This window comes from Motacilla alba, chromosome 5, assembly GCF_015832195.1.
Source record: "Motacilla alba alba isolate MOTALB_02 chromosome 5, Motacilla_alba_V1.0_pri, whole genome shotgun sequence".
In the NCBI taxonomy this organism is placed as follows: Eukaryota; Metazoa; Chordata; class Aves; order Passeriformes; family Motacillidae; genus Motacilla; species Motacilla alba.
This window is the reverse complement of record NC_052020.1, coordinates 58,903,471-58,926,606: the sequence shown is the minus strand read 5'-3', so window position 1 is coordinate 58,926,606 and position 23,136 is coordinate 58,903,471. Positions and strand designations below refer to the sequence as shown.

Sequence of the window (23,136 nt, the reverse complement as noted above, 5' to 3'; positions counted from 1 at the left end):
ATTCTGGGGTGAAGCACTCTTTGCTTACACATACTGTGGGGAGCTGATGCATGTTTTATTTCACAGAATTCCAGAATGGTTTGGGCTGGCGGGGACCTTAAAGTCCCAACCCTCTGCCATGGTGGGGGACACACCTTCCACTAGACCACATTGCTCAAAGCTGTGTTTTGCAGAGTGGGTTATCATGCATCTCCCACACCTCTCACGGCTGGCATGGATGTACCCCATAGCCCTGGCCAGCTCCAGGGTGCTCAGAAAGACTTGAGCTTTCCTGGATCATCATATGGGCACCCTGTCCTCTGATAAAACACCAGGCACCCACATCAGTGCCTGAACAACATCTTGAATTTCCAAGGAGAATAAATAGAGACTTCTTTATCGCTTCAACAAAAGCTTAAACCCTGCAGGAAGGGCTTTTGGGGAAGTAGCAGCACCACAGCCTAGCTGGGAGCAGCTCACCCCAACCTCTCCCTATTTATTATCGCTGTATTATATTCTATTTAATTGCACCATCTTCAAACAGCAACTTGCAGAGCCTCCCACTAGGGGCTTTTAAATACTTCTGTGGTGTGTTGCTATTTATTGGTGTTTTCCTTAGCTCACTGCTTCACTATTTATTTATAATATGGGCTTGTGCTCAGGGTATGGCAGGAGCTAATAAAGCCATATTTACCTCTGTTATTAATAATAACTATTAAATCCAAGAGCTGGATGGAGCTGGCTGCAGCCCTGTGTTTTCCAGGCTATTGCACAGCCTCTTCCTCCACTCCTCCACTGGGATTTGAGAATCTGGTATTGATTGAGTGGTGCTGTGCAGGAGCTGGAGCTCAGCTCAGCTGGCACAGCCAGCCAGGCACGCTGTAAAATACAGGAGGAAAGTGGCAGGGACTGGTTTGGAGCCCTCTGGGGTGGGTTTGGGCTGTGGCACTGTGACCCTGTCCTGCTCTGCTGGGGCTCAGAGTTGCCTGTGAGCTGCTTTCCCTGCGAGGAGACGTCTGCTTTTCCAGGCCTCCCATCCAGTTTTTGCTAAACAAGAGCATGTGTGGGATTGATGTTTTTGGGCAGTGTCTCGCTGCTAAATACTGCTGCTTTCTTGGAAAGAGCTGCTCCACCCCTCTCTGTTAGTTAGCAGGGCAGGATTGTCTCCCAGAAAACATAGTGCCCAGCAGACTGACACCAGATCTTTGTGAGAAATGGGGCTGAGACGTCCAAGAGTGAGCTGGGAATGCAGCAGGAATTAGAATCAACAACTGTTTCAAGGCTTGCAGACATCCCGTGTGCCCACTTAGTGTCCCTTCCTTCAGCACATCAGGATTCACTCCAAAAGTTGCCTCTTTCCAAGCAGTGTCCCATGAGCCAGACTGTGCAGGAGCCTGCAGTGAGCTGTTCTGGTCCAGGCCACATTAAAAACAAAATGCAGTTATTTCCCATCAGTGGGACGAGGATCTGACCATAGAAGTGGAGTTCTTGATCCACAGCAGGAGTGAGGCTGGGGTGCACCCAAATTCTCTCCCTCCTGGGTGGATCCTGCCCCAGGATCTCCAAGCTGAATGGTTTTGCTGTGGGAGCATCAGTTCCCCTTCTGTGTCTGACCACAAATCACCTGCTCCCCTTGAAACCCTCCCAGTGCCCTCTGCATCCACTCCCCCAGCCCATCCCAGAGTGGACAGGGATGTCCCCACGGCTGCCACAGGACAGGCTCCTGCATCACACCATGGTCCTGGGCTCTGAGATGATCCCAGACCATGAGGATGCCATGGCAAGCAGTTTTGGGGCAGAGCAGTTAATGGGGGCCAGGCTTGAAGGCGGTGCTGGAAACAGGAGATGAGCCCATGTTAATGCAATTCCAATGAAATGGAGCTGAGATGTTGGGATTTATGTGGCATTGGTTGGGAAATGTAGGATTGCTGGGGAACCAACAAGATACTTGCTGCTCTGGGCATTGAAATCTCCCAGGCTCAGTCACTTTCATGGACTTGCCATTTCCCTGGTGGAAATGTGGAAACATTGAAGCTGGGTTGTTGTTGGGTTTGGGTCCCTGTGGTTGATGGGGGCACATTTGTCTGTGGGGATTCAGGTCTGAACACATCCATGGATAATCAGACACAGTCCCTGCAGCACTCCCCTGATAAAAATAAAAGACTTGATGAATGAAACGTGGCTGTTGAGTGTGGAATGCAGCAGGATCCTGAAGCAGGAGCAAAGCTGGGAATTCTCAGGGGGTCACAGGAGGGGTCTGTTTTACAGCTCATGTCCCATTTTCCCTGCAAAGACAAACCCTCCTCTCTCCACTTTCTTCCACAGGACATCCTGGAAGGAGGCAACTTGCGTGTCCCGCTGCAGGAACTACACCAAATGATCCTCACCCCCATCAAAGCCTACTCCTCCCAAAGCTCGAGCACGGAGGAGCACAGCCGGGACGTGGACTCGCACCACCCCTCCTCCCTGCTGGGCTCGGACAGCCAAGGCTCGGACTGCAAGGACTCGGCGGCCGGGATGCAGCAGCACCATCTGCCGGGATGCGAGGGCGAGTCGGGAGGGGCCCCTTTGCCCGAGGGCGACCTGCCCGGGCAGTTCACCCGGGTGATGGGGAAAGGTGAGCAGTGCCGCTTGTCCTCAGCCACCCGGGGACTCGTCACCAAAGAGGGCTGCCTTGGGGCAGGGCGTGTGCAGTGGCAGCACCGGCAGCTGCCTTTCCCTGAACTCCTGCAGGTCCCAGTCTGGGGGGTGATGGTTTTTTGGGGTCCTGTCATGCTGGGGTTAGAGGTAAGAAGATGGGGCAGGTGGGCTGTGGTTTTGGCCCAGGCTGCCTGCCCGGGGTCCAAGGTGGATGGCATGCATTCCAAGCCCTCGGTCCATGGTGGAAAGCATCCTCTCCCTCCCCCAGGGGCAGAAATCACAACTTTTCCCGAGGTCAGGAGTGGAAGATGTCCTCTCTCTTCCCATCCAGGGCCCTGGGGTCATCCCACTGATCCAGAGGTGTTTTGAACAGCATCCCTTGGACTTATTCTGCTTGGAGCAGGGTAGCAGTGGTGCATGGTCTGGACATGAGCCATTTGGAGTGCAAATCAGTGCGTCCAAGCCCCTTTTTATGCCCCAGTTTGGATGCAGGACATCCAGAGTATTCCGGTGCCATTCCATTGAGTGCAGGGTGTGCAGCTTTGCATCAGGGATAACACATTGGGAGGTAACAGGAGCGAGCTGAGGTGGGGACTGACCTCCTATGCAATATTCAGGGTTCTTGGAGCAAATCTGTGTGAGCTTGGATGTGCCCTAACCTTGCTGAGATGATGGTGACACCTGAGGTGTCAGTGCTGGCTGCATGGAGGAAGATCTCCCTGGGGAAGAGGAAAGGGGCTCTCATCTGCAGGAGACTGGGAATAGGAAGACCCTCATTGGGGTGCCACAGAGAAATATCAGCCTTGTCTCCATTTCCATCTTTTCTTGCAAAAAAATTAGCTGTTTTCTGCACAGGAACCTGGTGCAGAATTTGTCCCCAGCTGGTTCCCTGCAGAAACAGCCACGTGTGGGGCTCCGGCCCCATTTTATTCCTGTGACAAATGGCAAAGTGTGGCACAAGCCCTGCCAAGATGTGGTGTCCTCCTGAACCCCCAGGCATCCCTGCCCAGGGGTTTACAACAGGAGAAACTCATTCCTCTGTGAGCTCACCCCCACCTCCTTCAATGACATTCATTCCCAAAGAGGTTAAAATTCATCAGGGAAGGTGGGAATCTACCACTCTGCACTGGGGGCAGATTTGGCCATGGGAGAAGGAGCTCTCTTGCCTATGAATAGGGATTAATCCTGGGCCCCTGAGTTGCTTAAGTCTAATTTTGGGGACTCCAGTGGTGTTACTCTGGATTTACACCATCATAACAGAGAACAAAATCTGTCCCTAAATATAGGAAGGTACGGCAGGAATTGGGGAAGGGCATTTTTTCTCACTGATGAAAAACCTACTCGTGGTTACAAGGGAAACAGGATGTCCAAGATGTTTGTGGGACCCCTCCTGGGCCCCATCCTGGTATCCCCATCCCCATTTCCCTTCTCTTCTTTTTTTTTTTCCAGTCTGCACACAACTTTTAGTTTCCCGACCCGACGAAGAGAATATAAGTTCCTATTTACAGCTGATAGACAAATGTCTAATCCACGAGGTGAGTCGTGTCAGATCATCTAAAACTGTTGTTCTCATCACTTGGAAACTGTTTCCAAAGTGTCTGTTTATGTAAACCTTTGGGTTTCTAACACAAATATTTTTGGGGGGTATTAATAGTAATTCTGACAGAACAGGCTTGGAGCAGGCGGTAGCTCCAACGTGGTGCATGGAAATGTTGCTTCCCCCCACGCTGCTTTAATTGCCAAGGCCCGGAGCTGGGAAATTCATCTGGCTCGTGACAGTCCCATCAGCAGCTGGATGAAAGCAGGAAGCCTGGGATGAACGTGCAGGCAGTTCCCATCAGACAGAGCCGGCGTTGCCTCCTCCCGTTTTGCGCCACGTGCTCTTGGGATTTTGCAACAGGGATTTTACATCTGTTCCTGCTCCCAGAGGATCTGCCTTGGCTGGGAGATGGCTTGGGATGGCCCAGGCTGTGCTACAGGGCTCTGGCACGCTCCTGCCTGGTGGCAGGGAGGGATGGCCAGTGTCCCTGGTGTCCTGCAGTGTCTCCTGCCTGCTCTGGCAGTACCTGGAAGAAGCTGCTTCCATCACCTGCCCATATGGCAGGGGTCAGGGAGCAGAAGTGGTGGAAGCTGAGGACCAGAGAGCAAAGCCAGGAGGACATGGAACTTTTCCCAAAGCGCCTGCACTTTTCCCACCAGAGCCACCCACATCCCAGGACCACCCTCTGCGCTGGCTCCGGCGTAATCAGCTCCAGGAGAGAGCATCTCCTCCTGAGTGGTTCAGAGCAATCAAGTCAGGCACTAATTAGCCTCCAGATTGTCCTCTGGAGACTTCTGCTGCTCTCCAACAGAGACCTAGGGTGTCTAAAGTTAGCAGTGATGGCACGTGGGTGTCCCTGTCACCCACACCTCCTGCCTGGAGCCCTGGGAGCAGGTCTGTCACTGCCAGGGTGACCTTTGCAGGGAGCCTGGGTGGGTGACAGGCTCACCCTGGCTGACCTCCCCAGAGCCTGTCAGTGCCAGGATCGCAGCCAAGCTCTGCCCAGCCCTGAGAAGGGGGATAGGGTGCAGGATGCCACAGGGCAGCTCAGCTTTCCAAATCCCAGCTTTGCTCACCCTGGCAGCATTTCTAGAGCCACATCCAGGTGACAAGTGTCACCACCCCTGTCAGGACCCACCATCAAACCCTCGCTCTGCCAAGAGGAGTTGGCAGCCTTGAGGCAGAGCTGGGCTGTCACTCTGGGACACGGGGAATGCTGCCAGAGCATTTTCTCCACCTGAGATGAGGAAGAACCAGTGTTTCCCCCTGGACTTTCTGATGGGGCTCAACTCACCCCATGACCTGCTCCAGCTGCTTTTCTTTACCCGCACTCCCACATGCACGTCCCTGCTGGCTTTGTCCAGAAGAATATTAACCCATTTCCTATTTTTCTCTCTGGGTTGTTTTTTTTTGGGGGGCAGGCGTTTACAGAGATCCAGAAGAAGCGGCTGCTGTCATGGAAACAGCAGGTGCAGAAACTCTTCCGGTCTTTCCCTCGGAAATCCCTCCTGGAGCTGTCGGGCTATCGGCAGCAGAGGAGGTACGCGGGACTGCGGGAGCGGGGCAGGGAGTGAGAGCTCTCCAGGTGGGAACATCCCCCCAGAGGGAGGGATGGGTGCTGCTGGGTTCAGAGCTGTGTTTAGGGAAGAGGGAGGATTGGAAAAGCCTCAGCAGTGCAGTCCCAGGTGCACAGCAGGCAGTGTCCTTGTGCGTGTGGTCCCTGCCTTTCCCTCCCATCCCACCCTGTCTCCATGGCTCCAAACCCAGCACTTCCCAGCTGTGCAGCTGTGGGAACCCAAGACATCCCTCTGGGTGTCCTGGATGGCCAGAGCTGCTGGCAGGGGGCTCTGAGACCCTGGCATGCAGCCAAAGACACACGTGGGGTTTTGATCTTAGCTTGTGGAGCAAATCACCAACTGTGTATGAAGAATTACAAGCCACACACACAAGTTTAGGTATTGTAGTAGAAGTAGTCACGGAGTGAAAGGAAGGATTTCTGAGTGCTGTACAGGGGGGTTTAAGCCTTGTACACAGGGGTCCAAGTTTTGTCCATGGGGGTCAGGGGTTCTAAGATGGAGGGATTTGGGTGTGCCCTGTCCTCCTTCTTTCTCCTTCCCAGCCTCCATGTCTTTGGTGATGTTGGCACTCACAGATTGGTTTAGAGTAGAAAGTCACCATTCAATATAGATAGTAGGCATTGGAGAAAAAGTATAAACATGTAGTATGTAATATATGATATAAAAGATGGCAGCAGCCCCTGGGAGGGCAGTGTGCCTTTGTCTGACCTGCTGAACGGGCCACAGCAGCTCAGGGAAAAGAATCTTTTAGATAACCAACAATAAACAACCTTGAGACCAGACAGCAGAAGACTACTGAGTCTTTCTTCGAAGGCACGGGTTGGAGGAGAGACTTTTCCATCTTTCGGGGTCACCCCAATCCGGGGCACAAGACCCCATATGCAGGGTGTCCCCAGTGCTGGGCTCTTTCCCTGCTGCCCTTTGGTGATGGCATCAGCACTGGAGTTTCCTCCAAAAGCTGTCAAGTGGCAGGAAAAAAAAGCTGGAAGCTTTGCAGAGCCAGAGGTGCAGTCAGAGAGCCCGGCAGGGCTGTGTTGGGAACACCATGTTTGTTCACTTCCAGGGTGGTGCTGGATTTCAGGTGATCCTAGAAAGCATAAGGGTTGTGCCAAAAAAAATTATTTTTAACTCACTTTTAACAACACCACCCCTTTGTTTCATTTTGCAAAGCCTGATTTGTTGCAACTTTTTATTCCCAAAAAAAGACAGTGTTTTGGAGATAACTGGGAGTATAGGAACTTCCAGGATGAGATTTCAGGAGAGCTCCTTTAGCTCAGCTCTTCTTAATAAAACTTGGATTTATTAGGTCATTCTCACCCAGTTTTACAGAACTTGAGAAGTCTCAGAGGTGACCATATTTGTAAAACAAGCCTCCTAGAAGGGGAGAAAGAAAACGCAACAGCAAAAGCTGAACTTAAATTAGACACTGGAGAATCCACTCATGAGAATTCTCAAAGAAATCAAGTTCCTGGGGCATTACCTGGATTCTTTTAGACAGTATTTAAGAACAGACCCATTTTGCAGGAGTAAAATAAGCTTTAAAGAAAACCAGGGTTGATCTGAGAACTGCAGAAGGGCGGGAAGGCGAGTAGCAGAGGGGAAGAAGAGAGGATGCTGCACACCCAGACCACCTCCTTCCCGCTGCCTGTGCAGGGTGGAGGGACCACCTCGGTGGGGTGGGAGGGTCGGGACCCCATCCCAGGGGGGCTCAGTGTCTCACCCTGGGTGGAATGGGAAGGTCAGGACCCCTCCCAGGGCTCAGTGTCTCACTCTCAGTGGGGTGGGAGAGTCAGGACTCCTCCCAGGAGTCAGTGTCTCACCCTTGGTGGGGTGGGAGGGTCAGGATCCCATCCCAGGGGGGCTCAGTGTCTCATCTCTGGTGGAATGGGAGGCTCAGGACCCTCTCCCAAGGGTCAGTGTCTTATCTCTGGTGGGATGGGAGGGTCAGGACCCTCTGCCAGGGGTCGATGTCTCATCTCTGGTGTGATGGGAGGGTCAGGACCCCATCCCAGGGGGGCTCAGTGTGTCACCCTAGTGGGGTGGGAGGGTCAGGACCCTCTCCCAGGGCTCAGTATCTTATCCCTGGTGGGGTGGGAGGGTCAGGATGCCATCCCAGGATTCAATGTCTCACCCCCAGCTCTCTCTCTCCGCAGCCGAGGCTTTGGCCAGTCCAACTCCCTCCCCACAGCCGGATCCGCAGGGGCGGGGCTGGCACGGAGGAACCCCCGGCAGTTCCAGATCCCCTCCCGCAACCTCCCCACGGCCCGCCTCGGGCTGCTGGGCCCCACGGGGCTGCTGGGCACCCCCCAGCGCAGCCCTGCTGCCAGCCCTGCCATCCTCAAGCAGGGCAGACAGGTTGGTTGGCGTTCCTGGCGTTTCTTGCTCTTCCATCCCTTTCCTTGTTTGTTTTTCCTTCTCTGACTCGTCCAGATCCCCAGTTTTTTCCCACTTTTCCAGCAGTTTGCAGGCATTTGGGTTGGGCTCCCCTCTGTGCAGTGGGATGTGGGAGCGGGAGCAGCGGGAGGGGGACAAACCAAGCAGCACAAGGGAAAAAGCTGAGTCCTTAAAGTGGCTTATAAAATAGGGAGAGGGGATTTTGGCAAGAGCAGATGGTGGTAGGAGGAAGGGAAGGGTTTTAAATTGGCAGAGGGGAGATTTTGATGAGATACCGAGAAGGAATTGTTCCCTGTGAGGGTGGGGAGGCCCTGGCACAGGGTGCCCAGAGAAGCTGGGGCTGCCTCTGGATCCCTGGAAGTGTCCAAGGCCAGATTGGACAAGGCTTGGAGCAGCCTGGGATGGTGGAAGGTGTCCCTGCCCGAGGCAGGGGACTGTAATGAGATTATCTGTAAGATCCCTTCCAGCCCAAACCATCCTGTGATCCCACAAGCCCAAAGTGGCTATAAACCCATGGCACAGAGGGCTTTGCTTTGCATCCCACCCCTCGTGTTTGCTCCCCACAGAACCTGTGGTTTGCCAACCCTGGGGGCAGTAACAGCATGCCCAGCCGGAGCCACAGCTCGGTGCAGAGGACGCGCTCGCTGCCGGTCCACACGTCCCCGCAGACCATGCTGATGTTTCAGCAGCCAGGTAGGCAGCAGAGGTGCTTTTCCACTAACCCACAGCCAGGTGAGGTGAGGGGAGGTGGGAGGAGCTGTGCTGGTGAGCCTCCCCACAGGCACATGGCCCACAGCGTGCTCCCACTGGGGTATCTCTGAATTCCTGGGATAACCATACGCATCCCTGGAGGGATTTCTGACTCTGTGTGTTGCAGTGCTGGTGCCTTGCCCAGCTCGTTTCTGAGGGGCTGCTGTCAGGAGGGAAGGTGCAGGCTCATCCATCACTTTTTCCTCATGGATGGCCACAGCTCCGGTGCGGAAGGACTGCCTTCATGCACTCGGGAAATTCTTTCCACAGTGCGTGTGAAGGGAAATGGCGCCGTGTCAGTGCTTCCTTCCCCAGCCCTGCCAAAGTGCTCCTGTGTATAGGAGCATCCTCTGATTCAGGGAGGATCCCTCTGACCTTGGACCCTGGACCTGGAGCATCCTGGCCCTGAGGAAGCCTCTTTGTGTATCCCTTCCTTAGCTTTGAGCGTGCCTTTTCCTCCCAGCACCCTCTAACCATTTACACCGCGGGACGGGGAATCCATCCCCCAGCGAGCTCTCCCTCATCCCTGCACTCCTGCTGCTTTGGGCTGGCAGCTCCCTGGCCTCACACACCGGCGGTGTTAAACTGCAGCATTTGGGCAGCAAATGTTCCCTACAGCAGGAGCAGCAGCTGTTCCTGGGTATTGATTAAACACCGGGACAAGGGCACATTTCTCAGGCGCTGGAGGAGAATAAATGGGTTTCTCTTCGTGTCAGCCTGCGGTGGATGAGGGCGTAGGAGGATTGGGGAGCCAAAGACGTGGATTAAGTCTCAAGGAAAACAAGCAATGATGTGATGCTGGGCTCACAAAGCACTGTTTGCCAGGCTGTGGGGGGACCTCAACCTTCCTGGATCTCGTCCCGTGTTCCTGTGAGCCAGTGGAAAGCGGGAGATGCCGTCCAGCACAGTAGCACAAGCTGTGTTTGCAGGTTTTGCTGCAGGGTGGGGAAAGTTTGCTGCTGTTTAGATTAGGACAGGGGTGTTGCAATGCTCCAGACTTCGTGTGTGTGTCCCCTTTTTTGTGCTCACCCCCCCACGGATGTGGCAGCGATGACATGGGCGGCTGAGTGGGAGCCAAGCTGGTCCCAGAGAAGCCAGACAGTGGCTGTGCTGGTCTGTGCTGCCATCCCATGTCCAGTCACTAACCCTGCCTGCACGGACAGCATCCATCCCCAGGAGATGACCAGGGCTGCCCCCTCCCTGGGTGGGGTTCTGCTCTTGCTCCAGCTGCCCCTTACATCTCTTACCAGCACCTGAAGTCCCTCAGATTCATCCTTTATGGATAACAGGGGATGATGATTGCTTTTGTCAGTGTCTCTTGCTGAAGATGATTTTTCTGGGAGGCCTGACAGACCCTCCTGGGGTATTTTTTAGATGGTTTTCCCACACAGAGCAGACAGGCAGGGTCCCTGCCAGGTCCCTGACCAGGATCTCCTATTCCCTTTCTCCCTGCAGAGTTCCAGGTGCCGGTGACTGAACCTGACATCAACAACAGGCTGGAGTCCCTGTGCCTGAGCATGACGGAGCACGCACTCAGCGGTGAGCATTCCCTCCTCCTGGGGCTCTTCCAGCACGTCCACGCCACCTCTGCTGAGCCCCCCAGCACCTGCCCCTGCCCCCTGCCCCCCAAAAGCTGGGACAGGCTGTGGCTGTGAGAGCGGGACGGCGGCGGGGCCGGATGCAGGGATGCTCCCGGGGCTGCTCCCGGGGCTGCTCGGATGGGAGCGTTGGCTTCTCTCGGCGAGGTGGCCGGGGCAGGGGGCAAAGCCGAACGCAGGGATCGCACCGGCACTAGTGGAGTCTGTGCTAATTAGCCACTCTTCAGCTTGCTAATGATAATTAGTGTTAGCTCGCTACTCTCGTTAGCTCTCGATAAAGCCCCTGCCGCCGGCGCGCTCGGATGGGTCACAGGCTCTGGAGTGTTGTGCCCTTCCGCCACCGGATCCCTCCTTTGGCCGGGGGTGCCCCACAGCTGGGGGCTAAACCCGTGCCAGGGGCCGTGCCAGGGGCCGTGCCAGGGGCTGTGCCGGGCGCCGTGCCCTGGTGCTGGCAGTCCTCACACAGCCGGGGGTGCCAGCGGATAACGGGCACGGGGAGGGAGGAGGACCGGGGCAAAAACAAGCAGGGAAGATGAAAAGGCAGCAGCAGCAGCAGAGCAGTGGAGAGCCTGGTGCAGCACAGAGCACTGGCACCAGAAGCTCCCGGTGTCCCTTGCCGACGCTCTGGAGCCCCAAGCACAAGGGACGGATGGCCCCAGCGTGGGATGAGCGCGGCCGCCGGCATCGCCCGGAGTCCCCCGCGACCAGCTCGGCTCTCGCTGCGGAAATCCTGGACTGTGACCGATGGCTGAGGACAGGAGCCCTCGGAGAGGACGAGTGCCACCAGGCTCCCTGCAGATGCAACAGCCCTTCCCGGGGAGAGGAACGGGAGAACAAGGACTGTGGGAAGCAGCAGGGCCCTGGCAGCATCCCTGGCTGGGAAAACAAGGACACTTCTGTCACCCGAAGCGTTTCTCCGGCGTGTGCCCGGCCGAGGCTTAGCTGTCTTGTTCCTCTGCAGGGTACTGTTCCTCCGAGTTATTTTTTCCAGGTCGCATTCCCCGAGCCTCTCCAAACCGGTCGTGCTATAAATAGCTCTTAAAAAAATAAACCTTTCGGGGGAGAAAAAAAAAAAAAAAAAGGCGTAACAAACCTGTTTGTTTTTAGTGTCAAGGAGGGAGGTGGCTGTGGTGCCCCAAGTGGTAACAGGGAATTCTCTGTTCCACGGCCACTCTGGGAGCTGCCTCCTGCCACTCTCCATCCTGGGGATGGGGTTTGGGATGGGGGCCGGGGGGTGGGATCAGGGCTGGAGGGTTGGAAATGCTGTCGGGTGCTGCTTTCTGCCCCCGGGGGGAGGGGACAGGGGGCTGCTGGTACTGGGGTCACTTGTGAGGTTTTGGGGTGGGTCATGGACCCCTCGCTCCTGGGATCGGGCTGTCGCTGGATGCATCCCTGCTGTCACAGGGTGCTGGGAACGGGGGCTCTGGGGAGACAGAAAGGATGCCTGGGGGCTTTTTGTCCTTCCACGACCCTCAGATGGAGGAAAATTTTGCATCCTCTGCGGTGCAGCTGTTGCAGGGTTGGGTGAACTGTGGGCAAGGCAGCCCCTGGGACCAGCTCTGTCCCTGTACCCTGACTCCTGGTCAGGGACACATGAACTTGTCATGCTGTAGGAGAGTCCCAGACTGTCACCTGCTTTGTGACAAGTCCAGGCTGCCCAGAAACCCCCTGTGCTCCTGGGAAAACGGTTGTGGGGTTGTGGAAGAAGGCCTGGATTGATGTTGGGACAGTGACCTGGGGAAGCTGCTGTGGGATGGGGACACTTGGTGGCACAGAGGGACCAGCAGAGTACTGACACCCCAAAACCCTTCAGCACCCCTTGGGGAGATGGGATGTGGTGGGGGTAGCCCCAACACCACCTCGCTGTAGGGGCTGTTGCTTGGGGGTGCTCTGGGGGGTCCATCCCCTAAATCCCCAGCTTGGGGGGTACCAGTACTCACTGGGCCTGCTCCTAATTCTCCCTTCCCACTTGCAGATGGTGTCGACAGAACCTCCACGATCTAGAAGGCGTCGCCACGGGGACGCTGGCCGGGACAACAACTGCTGCGGGTCCAGCGGCGAGGTCGGGGCTTGAGGGAGCCTCAGCGATAGCTTGCATCCTTTCTCCTCTCTCCTCTCCTCTCCTCTCTCTCTCTCTCTCTCTCTCTCTCTCCTGTTTTAATTTTGTGAATGTGTAGATTGTCCTTGTGAACATATCATTAGACTTGGACTTTGTGTTGTCATTTATTACATCCATGCTAAGGGGGGGGAAAAAGATGGCAAAAACAAACAAAAAAAAATCTCAGCGACGGTGATGAAGCAGCATGGGGAGGTTGGGGCGGACATGGAGGAGGAGGAGGAGAGTGCTGACAAGGAAGGGTTCACCGTGGGCAAACCCTGCTCCTGGAGGAGGATGCCAAGGAGCACGGAACACCATGCAGGGTTGTGTGACCAAAAACCCTTTGGGGTGGATTCTCCTGCCCTGCCAGGGCCTTCAGGGCTGGCAGTCCCATCTCTCGAGTTTCGCTGCTTTCGGGTGCGGGCTGACCCGGCGAGCCCAGATTGAAACAGAAATAATAAAATAACCCCGAAATTTCCTTTCAGTTTAGCCAAGAGATCTGCAGTGTGGAGGCAGCGTTGTGCTCAGGGCAGTGGAAGGTCAGGGGGGTGCCTGTCCCTGCGCCCCACTTGGATTGGGATGCGGGATGGAGCGGGGGCATCTCACCCAGAGGAGGGTCCCGGGGGGAGTCTGTGAACTGGGGGACACTGGGAGAGTTTCCTGCATCCTGGCTCCACACATCTGGCCCAGCCTGCCCAAATCCAGCTGTAAGGGGCTTTTCCAGCATTGCCAGTGAGGGATGAAGGAGCCCCCATATAAAACTCAAGTCACAAAGGGCACCAAAATGCAGCTTCACAGCCTTGTTTTCTGGGTATGAGCCATGGGGCTGGCAGGGGCTGGGCTGCCCCTCGCCCACAGGAGCTAAATTCGGTGTGGAATTGGTAAATCTGACCCAGCACTGCTCTGCCCTGCAGTGATGCTCCCCCTGGTCCCAGTGCTGCTCCGAGTCCTCAGTGGAGTAATAACAAATATAAAATCCATTAATTGAGCTGACGGGCTGCAGCAGTGTTTCCAGAATGGGCTGTGAGGGCATGGGCAGCATTGTGTGCCAGGATCAGAGGGAGCAGGGCTCAGGGGGAGCCAGAGCATGGGCAGGGCTGGGAGACGTGTGAATCCTTTTGTCATGCAGCGTTCTTAAGTTGTTTTTCTAAAAAAAAAGAAATATATATATATATATATATATATATATATATATATATATATACACACACATATACAAAAACCCAAGTGCCAAATGCAATGTTTTATGTTTGCTGTTCCTTGGTGTCCTGCTTCCCGGCAGACAGGAGGTTGAGAGGGGCTGGTGGGGAGGGTGGAGAAGGGAAAACCTGAAGGCCAGGGAGGTTGGGAAGAGGTGTGAGGAGGTGAAGGCGAAGCGGGGTCGGCACTGGGGACCTGGGTCACCCCCGAGCACCCCCAGCTTGTGAGGTGTGAGCGGAGCCGCCGTGGCAGGAGCCTCCCTCAGGGAGACTCCAGAGTATTTACAGAGCTGAAATTCTATTTATTCCTTCGCTGACTATGGACACGGAGGTTTTCTGATTGTTCAGAGAGATTATTTTGGATATTTTACCTATTAACTTGCTGTGGCTGGGAACCATGATAATGTCTGTTATTAACAAACGCCAAATAATTCAATTGTTTTATCCTTTTGATGTTAAAAAAAAAGAAAAAAAGCTTATTTTCCATTGACAGTCTAGAGATTAATAACGACTTAGTTGTGTTTGCTGTTTCTTGTTTTGTTTTTTTGAGTAAAAACAACAAAAAAGTGGCTTCAGTTGTGTTGGGGAAGTGCTGCCTGGCTCTGCCTGCTGGTGCTAAGTGCGGGTGGCAGAGCTCCAGGGAAAGAAGCTTAAAAGGGGGGTGGGGGGGGAGGGAAAGCTTGAATCCTAAAAGAAATAAAAGCTATTTATAGAAAGAAAAAAAAAAAAAAAGAAAAGAAAAAATCCTCCAGCAGTTGCATGAGCGAGGCTGTGAAGTCAAATATTCAGTAATAAAGCAGCAGTGCCTTTCTTTTTGTATCCCCCGCTCGCCCCACTGCGACTGTCCCCTCCCTGTCCTGTCGCCGCCGTGGGGTCCCGGGGGTCGGGCGGGCGAGTCCCCCCCTCCTGCTGCTCGCCCAGCTCCAACCCCGGGCCCCGGGACCTTTTCCTGGTGCTGTTCCCCCGAGCCGGCCCCGGGGACCCGGCCAGCCTGGCGCGCAGAGTGGCCTTGGGCCCGGCGGATGCGACACCCACGGGGACACAACCCTGTCCCTTGGGTGCCGTCCCCATCCCCAGGGACACCCCGAGCTCGGCCGGGCTGGAGTTGAGCTCAACCCTCGAAGGGGTTTAGGGTGGTTGAGCCCGGGGAGCATCCAGCAGGAAAATCCCAGACTGGGATGAGAGCCCGAGTTGGGTCAGCGCTTAGGGAAACAATTTCTGTTGTCACCTTTCTTTCTCCATGTCGGGTTTGGCTTTTGGAATGTGCCTGGTGGAAAGTGGGTCCCGCAGACGTCTATAATTTGCACACAGCGACGATAACACTAAAGTTGATTTTATACGAGTCATCAGAGTTTGCAAAGTGAGTTTTATTTTTTGTATTCCTTTATCTTTACTTAAAGGTGAATGTGTATTCCTCTGGGAGGAATAGGAAGAAAAAAAAAAAGAAAAATACATTAAAAAAAACAGGAATGTTAATAATGTTAAACAGAATACTTCCTCCCTTATTAATATATATAACCCTGATGTATTTATGCCTATTGTAAGCTGACTTTAAAGAGCTTTGACCTCTCTTCTGTTGCATGCCGTTCCCGGGCAGCCTCTCCTTGTCCATGCATGCCTTTTGTCCTGGTTTTTCTGTACAAAGTTAGTGCACAAAAGAACTATTTTTGCCTAGTTAATGTTGCCGAGCAATGCCTATTTTTTAAATTTTAATTTCTTTTTTTTTTTTTTCTGGTCATATACGGCAGTAGCATGTTTGTTACATGTAAAAGCTTCCCGATATAAAGAAATACTAATGTTTGGAGATGCCAGTCTTTGCAAGTGTACAGTTTTCCAATGTTGTTCCCAGTGAAACACCCTCGTGATTTCCACTTGCTCCGATGTATTTATTACTCATTTCCTCCCGTGTAACTAGGAACCATGGCTATATTTCATATCTGCTCTATATTGAAAGTGAAGGGAGATGATTAATACAAGGTTTTGTAACACCGGGGTGTGGCGCCTCCTTATTTATCCCCGCTTTGGCAGGCGGCTTCGGACTCCTCGACACAAAAAAAAACCTTGGAATTCAATAGATGTTCGTCCCGTGGGCAAGAGGGGAGGAGCCCTCCACAGTTCCACAGGGGGTTGGGGATCTTTATTTAAAGCCTGTGGCAGAGCTTCCAAATCCCTGGCGTTCCCCACGCAGCTGCCTCGCTGTCCCTTTGGGGACGTCCATGCCCCTGCCCCGGGAGCTGTTCAGATGCAGCATTTTCCTTGGAAATCAGCAAGAATTGGGGCTGGAGCAGCTCCGAGGCTGCAGAGGCACAGGGGGGCTTGGCCCAGAGGCTCAGCGTGTGTGTGGAGACTTTTGGGGTGGGAATTTAAGGCTGGGTTCCTTCTGGGCTTAAAACCTGCACATTTCAGCCCCTCCTGGGGCTGGATCGAGCAGGGAAGGACGCTCAGAGCTGGCACTGCCACTTCCCATGGATACTCTGCTGTGGGAAGTGCCAAGGGTAGGACCTTCTACCCCTGGTTTTTCCATATTTTCTCAAACTGAGCCTCCACATCTCCAGGCTGATCGAGCCCAGCTCTGCAGGCTCTTCTCTGCCTCATCAGCCTGGCTGTTCCTGCATCCAGGTCCAGGGATGTCCTCCAGAGACCTCCTGGGTGTCCTGACCCTGCTCGCTGTCCCTCCACAGCCTGGGTGGCTCAGGTCCCCCACAAGGAGCAGAACTTGCAAACTCAGGGTTTATTCAGGTTGGTTGAACACTTCATCTGCTGCATCTCAGGATGAGGCTTCCTGGTGAGCTCTCCAAATGTTGATGGTGCCAAGACCCCAAAACCACATCCTCAGGCTCCTTCTATTTGGGATGCTCTCGAGCATCTTGGGCCAGGCTACCCCAGAGGGGAAACACTTGCCATGGTGCTCAGTCCCACCTGAGTTTCCCTGTCCATCCACATCCACAGCCCACTGGCCATGGCTCCCTGCACTTGTCAGGAATTGACCTCCCAACACAGCTCAGACAAACCCAAATCCCAAAAAAAAAGCCATTTCCTTCCATGAACACTTTGCCTTTCCAGGTCCCTGTGCTGCTGTCTGGGTCTCGCAGTGCGCTAACAGAAAATGGAAAGAAAAAGGAAAAGGCAGAAACACCTGGGTTGGAAAAGTGGAGTTGGAAGGGCCAAAAAGGTTCCCAGGAAAGTCCACGGCAGCCCCGGGTTAGGGAGAGTCTGTGGGTCTGCTGCCTGGCAAAAGGAAAGGGCCTTAAAAAAGGAAAGGCACAAGGGGAAAAAAAACCATTTCCATGCTGCCAGAAGCTGTTGGGTGAATCCATTCCAGACACTCAAGGCTTTAGCTGCTGGTGCACCCGGATTCCACCAGACCTGAGCCCCTTCCAGCCTGGGGAAATCAGGTCCCCTTCTCCTGCCTGGCAGAGGCTGCAGCCCCTGCCCAGCCGGCAGCAAAGCCGGGAGCTGGTGGCTGCTGGGCTGTTGTGATCCCAGCAGGAGCTGGATAACCCCACATTTGTTACCAGGATCTTTTATTCCGTGTCTGCCCATTCCAAAAGGCGGTGGAGAAGCAGCCCCAGCCCTGGAGCCAGGCAAGCACCCCTTCCAAGGGGATGCTCCTGTCCCTTCTCCCTGAGCTGGTTCCTGGTGTGGGCACGAATTCCTCATGTTTAACCCTGACTGGAATATCCCAGGGAACAACCTACCAGCAGCTGCAGGCAAGGATTTCCCACTCCAGGGAAGTTTTTATGCAAGATGGAGAGGGCTTTTCCAGCAGAGCTCCTCGGGATCGAGGAAGAATGAATTCCCTACATCTGCTGGCTGCAGGCAGAGGCAGGGTGATGCTGCTGGCCTGGCTGCCAGCCAGGATGCTCCCAGGATATACAAACACCCAGCTGCTCCTGGCAGCCAGGCCAGCAGCGTGGCCGCTTCACCCAGCGTGGCCTCAGCCACCAGCAGGGAGCTGCTTTAGCTGGGGTCAGCAAAGGGATCAGGAATTCACACCTGGAATGGGCACCCTGGGGCCGTGGCACGGCTCAGGTGGGGCAGGGATGGGTGGTCCTGGCATGGGATCAGCATGGGCACCCACAGAGCTCCCCATGGCTTCTCCCAGAGCCCGGCACTGGCAGAGCAGGTGCCTGGAGGAGCAGAACGGCAGGGGAAGCTTTAAACTAAAAGAGGAGAGATTTAAATGAGGTGGTAGGAAGGAATTTGTTACTCAGAAGGTGCCGGGGCCATGACACAGGTTGTCCCCAGAATCTGAGGCTGCCCCATCGCTGGAAGTGTTCAAAGCCAGGGTAAACAGGGCTTGGAACAACGTGGGATAGTGGACGGTGTCCCTGCCCACAGCAGGGGACTGGACAGAAGACGATCTTTTTTTTTTCAACCAAAACCATTCTGTGTTTCTATTATTTTCCCTTTTCACCCCGCTGACAGAGCCTGGTCAGAGGAGATCTGGTTCAGCTCAGCCAAAATCCTCCCTTTTCTAAACAAAATCGATTTTGGAGCTAATTTTAAATAATAATAATGTTTTAAAATACCTCATCCTGGCACATAGCCTCTGCTTTTGGGCAAACCAGCTCCATCCCCACCCCTGTCCAGAGGCAGCACAGGGGGGTGTTGGCAGCATCACCCGGCAGGGGGATGCAGTGGAGGGGCTGCGCGCCCCTCTCCCACCCCACACCCCCACTCCGGCATTCCGGTGACCCGTGGGCTTCCCAAAAACGCTTCTCCATCCCCAAGGAAGCTCCTGCTCCTCCTCCTGCGAGCAGAGCTCGGGGCCGGGCTCGGCAGAGGGAGCCACAGACTGCGCTGTGTCCCCTCGGCGGAGCGGGAGCAGCCGAGCCCCCGGCACTGCCCCGAGCTCGGGCATCGCCCGGCGCCTGCAAACCCCTGCGGCTCCTGCTCCCGCCTCCTGTCCCACCGCCGCTCCCCTGCAAAGCCTTTCCCCTCCTTCTTTTTCTCCCCCCCAGCACCGAGGCCAGTTTCCCTCCCAGCCGATCCCCCGCGATGGAACAGGGGCTGCAGAAGGTGGGCGCAGAGCTGGGGGGCAGAGCCCCCCGAGCCCGGGGCTGCCACCTGGGGCTGTGCCAGCTCAGGTGCCCCTTGCCCAGGGCTGGCACCCCCCACAGCACCAACAACCAGCAGAGACACAGAATGTCCTGAGCTGGAAGGACACAAAGGTGCTCCAGTGCAGCTCCTGGCCCTGCCCAGACACCCCAGCAACCCCTCCCTGTGCCTGAGAACACTGTCCACACACCTGAGAACATTGTCCACACACCTGAGAACACTGTCCACACTCCTGAGAACACTGTCCACACTCCTGAGAACATTGTCCACACTCCTGAGAACACTGTCCACACACCTGAGAACATTGTCCACACACCTGAGAACACTGTCCACACGCCTGAGAACATTGTCCACACACCTGAGAACACTGTCCACACGCCTGAGAACATTGTTCACACACCTGAGAACATTGTCCACACGCCTGAGAACACTGTCCACACACCTGAGAACATTGTCCACACACCTGAGAACACTGTCCACCTGCCTGAGAACACTGTCCACACACCTGAGAACATTGTCCAAACCCTTCTTCAACTCTGGCAGGCTTGGTGCAGTGACCACTTCCTCGGGGAGCCTGCTCCAGTGGCTGTATCCTGAATTTTTGCCTTTTTCCCACCCATTGATGCACCTCAGGCTGCAGCAGTGACTGTCACCTCCTCCAGACATTCCTGCAGCTCTCCAGCAGCTCCATGCCTTGTTCCAGGAGAAGGGAGCTGAAGAGATGCCAGCGGTAGGACGAGCTGTGCTGGAACCAGGGGATGCTCAGAGGGATCCGAGGCACCCGCAGCCAGGGCAGGAGGGAGCTGAAGCACAGACACCTGGCCAGAGATCCCAGGAATTACTCACTCCATGGCACCCACACATCTGAGGCCAAAGCAGCACCACTGTGCTTCACCTTGGCACTTTTAAAATAATTTTCAGGCCTCTGCAGTGGAGTTGTCTCTCTTAGAGTGGGTTTTCCACCTTTGCTTCACTGTCACAATCCTGGTGTGGAGAAGAAGAGCAAACAGAGGGAAGGTGGTACAGTTCACCTCCCAAAACCACCCCAGCAACACCCCAACACCCAAAACACAACACAAACTTGTTAAAAACGACAATTAAATTCCTTGTGATTATATTCTTTGTGTATTTGAGCAATATTTCTTTGAACACTGTGATTTATTTTCTGTCACTCCCAGGCCAAGACTTATTAACAAGAGTTTTAATGTTTTATGCCCCCTCAACTCCTAAATCATGAGTGTAACTTCCAAAACAACTGGAAGGCAAAGCTTTTCCTAGAAGTCATTTCCAGGAGCTGGCCAGAAGGGCTCAGCCAAGGCTCAAAGGGCACAGTCCATTACAGTTCCCAACTCCAGCCATGCTCCAGAAACAGGAGCAGGATCTGAGGAGCTGCTGGAGATCTTTAAGCAGCTCTCCAAGGTGTGGAAGGTTGTGGAGGCTGCACAAAACCTCTGGGATGATCCCAGCCCTTGCCTGCAGCCACTCAGTTGCTGGAAGGCGGATTTTTGTCTAAAAAGAGCCTAATTTGGAGTCCAGAGCTGGAGGAATTTGCCTGAACTGAAGCATCCTGCTGGGCTTGGCAGTGCTGGGGTAACTGCTGGGCTCAGTGGCCAGGGAAAGCTCTCCCAAATTTGATGATTCCATGATAAAAACCTGTACCTAGGGGTGGAACACAGGTGGTGAGGACCAAAGAGCCCGGGAGCTGGCTGGACATGGCACAGGGATTTATGGAATGGTCGCTCCACAGCACAGGGGCAGGAGGTGATGGGAGACACCCAAAACATCCAAAGTGGGAGAAAAAGCCTCAAAGAAGCTGCTGAGATATTTTCCCTTGACAAAATAAAATTGATAAGCAGCACATAGCACCAGAGAGCATCAGGAAAGGAATGGAGCACAGGATAAATCAGGTGGGGTCCTGGGAAATGGGGCAGGTCAGGGCTGGGAGGATGTCCCCTTATTTAACAGGGTTTGGTCCTTCTGTTTTAGCTTTCTGTTCCAGGTTTTTGGGGGGTTTTGGTGGTTTTGGTTTTTTTTAGCTGGTGGGTTTTTTTTTAGCTATAAAGCAAAATATTGGAAGCAAAATACTTTGAAGCAAAATATTTTTTCACCCCAATGAAAACAGATTTTCCCACGATGGCAAAAAAACACTGAGGCTCCTTCGCAATCCCACACCTTAAAAAAAAATTAAAAATTAAAAAAAAAAAAAGAAAAAAGAGAAAAAAGCAGGGAATAGATAATTCCTTGCAGGAGTGCCTGTTTTCCCAAACAGACCATTTCCCACCACACGCAGCAGCTTTCATGCACGGCTGTGGGAAAGGCAGAGCTCGGCCTCACCACGAGGACACGGCTTGCCAATGCTCCTGGGGCTCACTGGGAGCTTTATTCCCAAACAGTTCAGACCATTGGGATCAAAAGGACAGAAAGGGCTGGAGGAGGCTTCGTTCATCATCCCTTGCCCCTTCCTGACCCCCGCAGTGGACACAGACCCTGTGACCCCCTTCCCTCTGCACTTGGGCTGCCCTCCTCCTCACGAGTCTGCGATCCATGCATTTTATATATTTTTTTTTTCCCTGAATCCCAGCAATATCTGCTTCCTGGGAGGCTGGAGGACTGCAGGAATGGCTTTAAGCCAATCTACCCACCCTGGGGGCAACCCTGGGGCAACCCAACCCAACCCTGGCTTCACCTCGGAGGTGCCTGGTCACAGATGCTGATGGGATTTATTTGTTCAGGGAACTTGAGCACCCGGCCAGGAACCAGGAATCTCCTCAGGCCAATGTGAGGCCTCCAGGACAGCTCAAGGAGGGTACAAAGGGTACAAGAAGACTGTGAAAGCCCCCAGGCTCAATGCCAGGAGCAGCCAGTGCCCCTCACCACCCCTGCTGCAGCGGATCTGCTCTTGATTCCCCTGGCTCCAGCGGCAGTAGGAAGAAGGTGACAACAAATCCTGGAGGATTTTTGCTTCCCAGTCACCAGCTGGGGACTCACCTGTGGATAACAGCACCCCCCATCCCAGAGGAGCAACCCAGCACCTCATCCACGAGTGAAAACCATCTCCACAGGAGGGGAGGGAGCTCTGGCCCTTCCCTGTGCAGAACTGTCCCCTCCAGGTCCCCCAAGGATGCTCCCACTCCAAAGGATGACATTCTGCTTTAATGTTTCAGAGACAATGACTGGTGAGCAGCACAACAGGGGCTGTACATCCTTTACATATTTACACAGGGGGTGAAGTTAAAGCTCCTGTATTTGAACAATGCTGACATTCCCAAAAACACACCGAGACTGACAACAGCAAAAATGGGAACAAAATCCAAGGCCACGAGTGGAGAGAGGTTGTGTTTTAAGGACTACAGGTCACATGGAAATAAAAAAACAGCAGTGGTGCAACGTGAACTTTATCCTGAAGAGAGATAAGTGGTTAAAACACAACTTTTTTGGTGCCTCAGGACCAAGACAGTGTTTTACAGAGACTCAATTCCCAAACTGAAGCAAGGAAAGAGAAATAAGTGTACTGGTGTGTGTCCCTTTGGTCCTCAAAATCTCCTTCCAGTCGAGCCGAAAGGAGAGGTTTACTGCCAACCTCAGGCAAGAAAGATTTAAGGCTTTTCAGCTGGATATGTGTAACATTCTGAACTGAAAGCTTTGTTTTGAGGAAAACAAATGCCATGGAGCTGGTGTGGCTCAGCAACGTGCAGCACAGCTTGCTCACACCAGAGACAAGCACTGCTCCAGCACCAAATCCTACAGAACCCAGGACAGAGGATGCTCTAAAAGATCCTTCCAGTAATGCTGTGAGGGTCCCCAGAGTGAAATTAGTGTCATTAAACACACGAGCTTGCTCTCCTTGAAAAAGCTCTCTAGGCCCAATCTGACCAGACATGACTTTCATTTTGTTTGCAAGTGGAGCAAGAGGGAGGAATGTTGGTGAGATGGAGCTGGCCAGAGCAGGATCTGCCCTTGAGCTTCACGGACAGGACATCTTGGATTGATGTCCAGCAAGGCAGAGAGGGCCCTGGGAACCTGTGGGCATCCACCCCCCCTGGCTGACATCTGTTTTGCAAGCTCGGCGTGAGGAGGGTGTTTTTCATTTGCTCCTCATCTTTTCCCAATTAAGAGTTACAAAACACCCATTAAAATGGTAACAAAGCAGAAGTTCAGCCAAGTCCAGCTGGACTGAAACTTTTTGTACCAATTCTGCCACTTACAGAGGTTGCCACATACACAGGGGGAAAAAAAAATGTGGTTTGATTCATTCTGGTGGCCCTGGAAATGCTTTTGTCAGCTGCTCTTATGAAATGAG

General features: G+C 53.9%; 1 protein-coding gene across 4 annotated transcripts in view; it reads left to right on the top strand.

Annotated features, from left to right (window-relative positions):
- SAMD4A (sterile alpha motif domain containing 4A) overlaps positions 1-15,763 on the top strand; it is a 100,461-nt gene extending 84,698 nt beyond the window's left edge. For 2 of the 4 annotated variants that reach the window (XM_038136855.1, XM_038136853.1), the window contains 7 exons: positions 2,305-2,596; positions 4,069-4,154; positions 5,581-5,699; positions 7,890-8,091; positions 8,697-8,823; positions 10,336-10,419; positions 12,454-15,763. In XM_038136855.1, the coding sequence (XP_037992783.1) occupies positions 2,305-2,596; positions 4,069-4,154; positions 5,581-5,699; positions 7,890-8,091; positions 8,697-8,823; positions 10,336-10,419; positions 12,454-12,482 (939 nt within the window). In that variant the 3' untranslated portion in view covers positions 12,483-15,763. Of the gene's footprint in view, positions 1-2,304; positions 2,597-4,068; positions 4,155-5,580; positions 5,700-7,889; positions 8,092-8,696; positions 8,824-10,335; positions 10,685-12,453 lie in introns of those variants that run through there. The other 2 variants (XM_038136854.1, XM_038136852.1) reach the window with 1 other exon arrangement.
- The last annotated feature ends 7,373 nt before the right edge of the window (positions 15,764-23,136 follow it).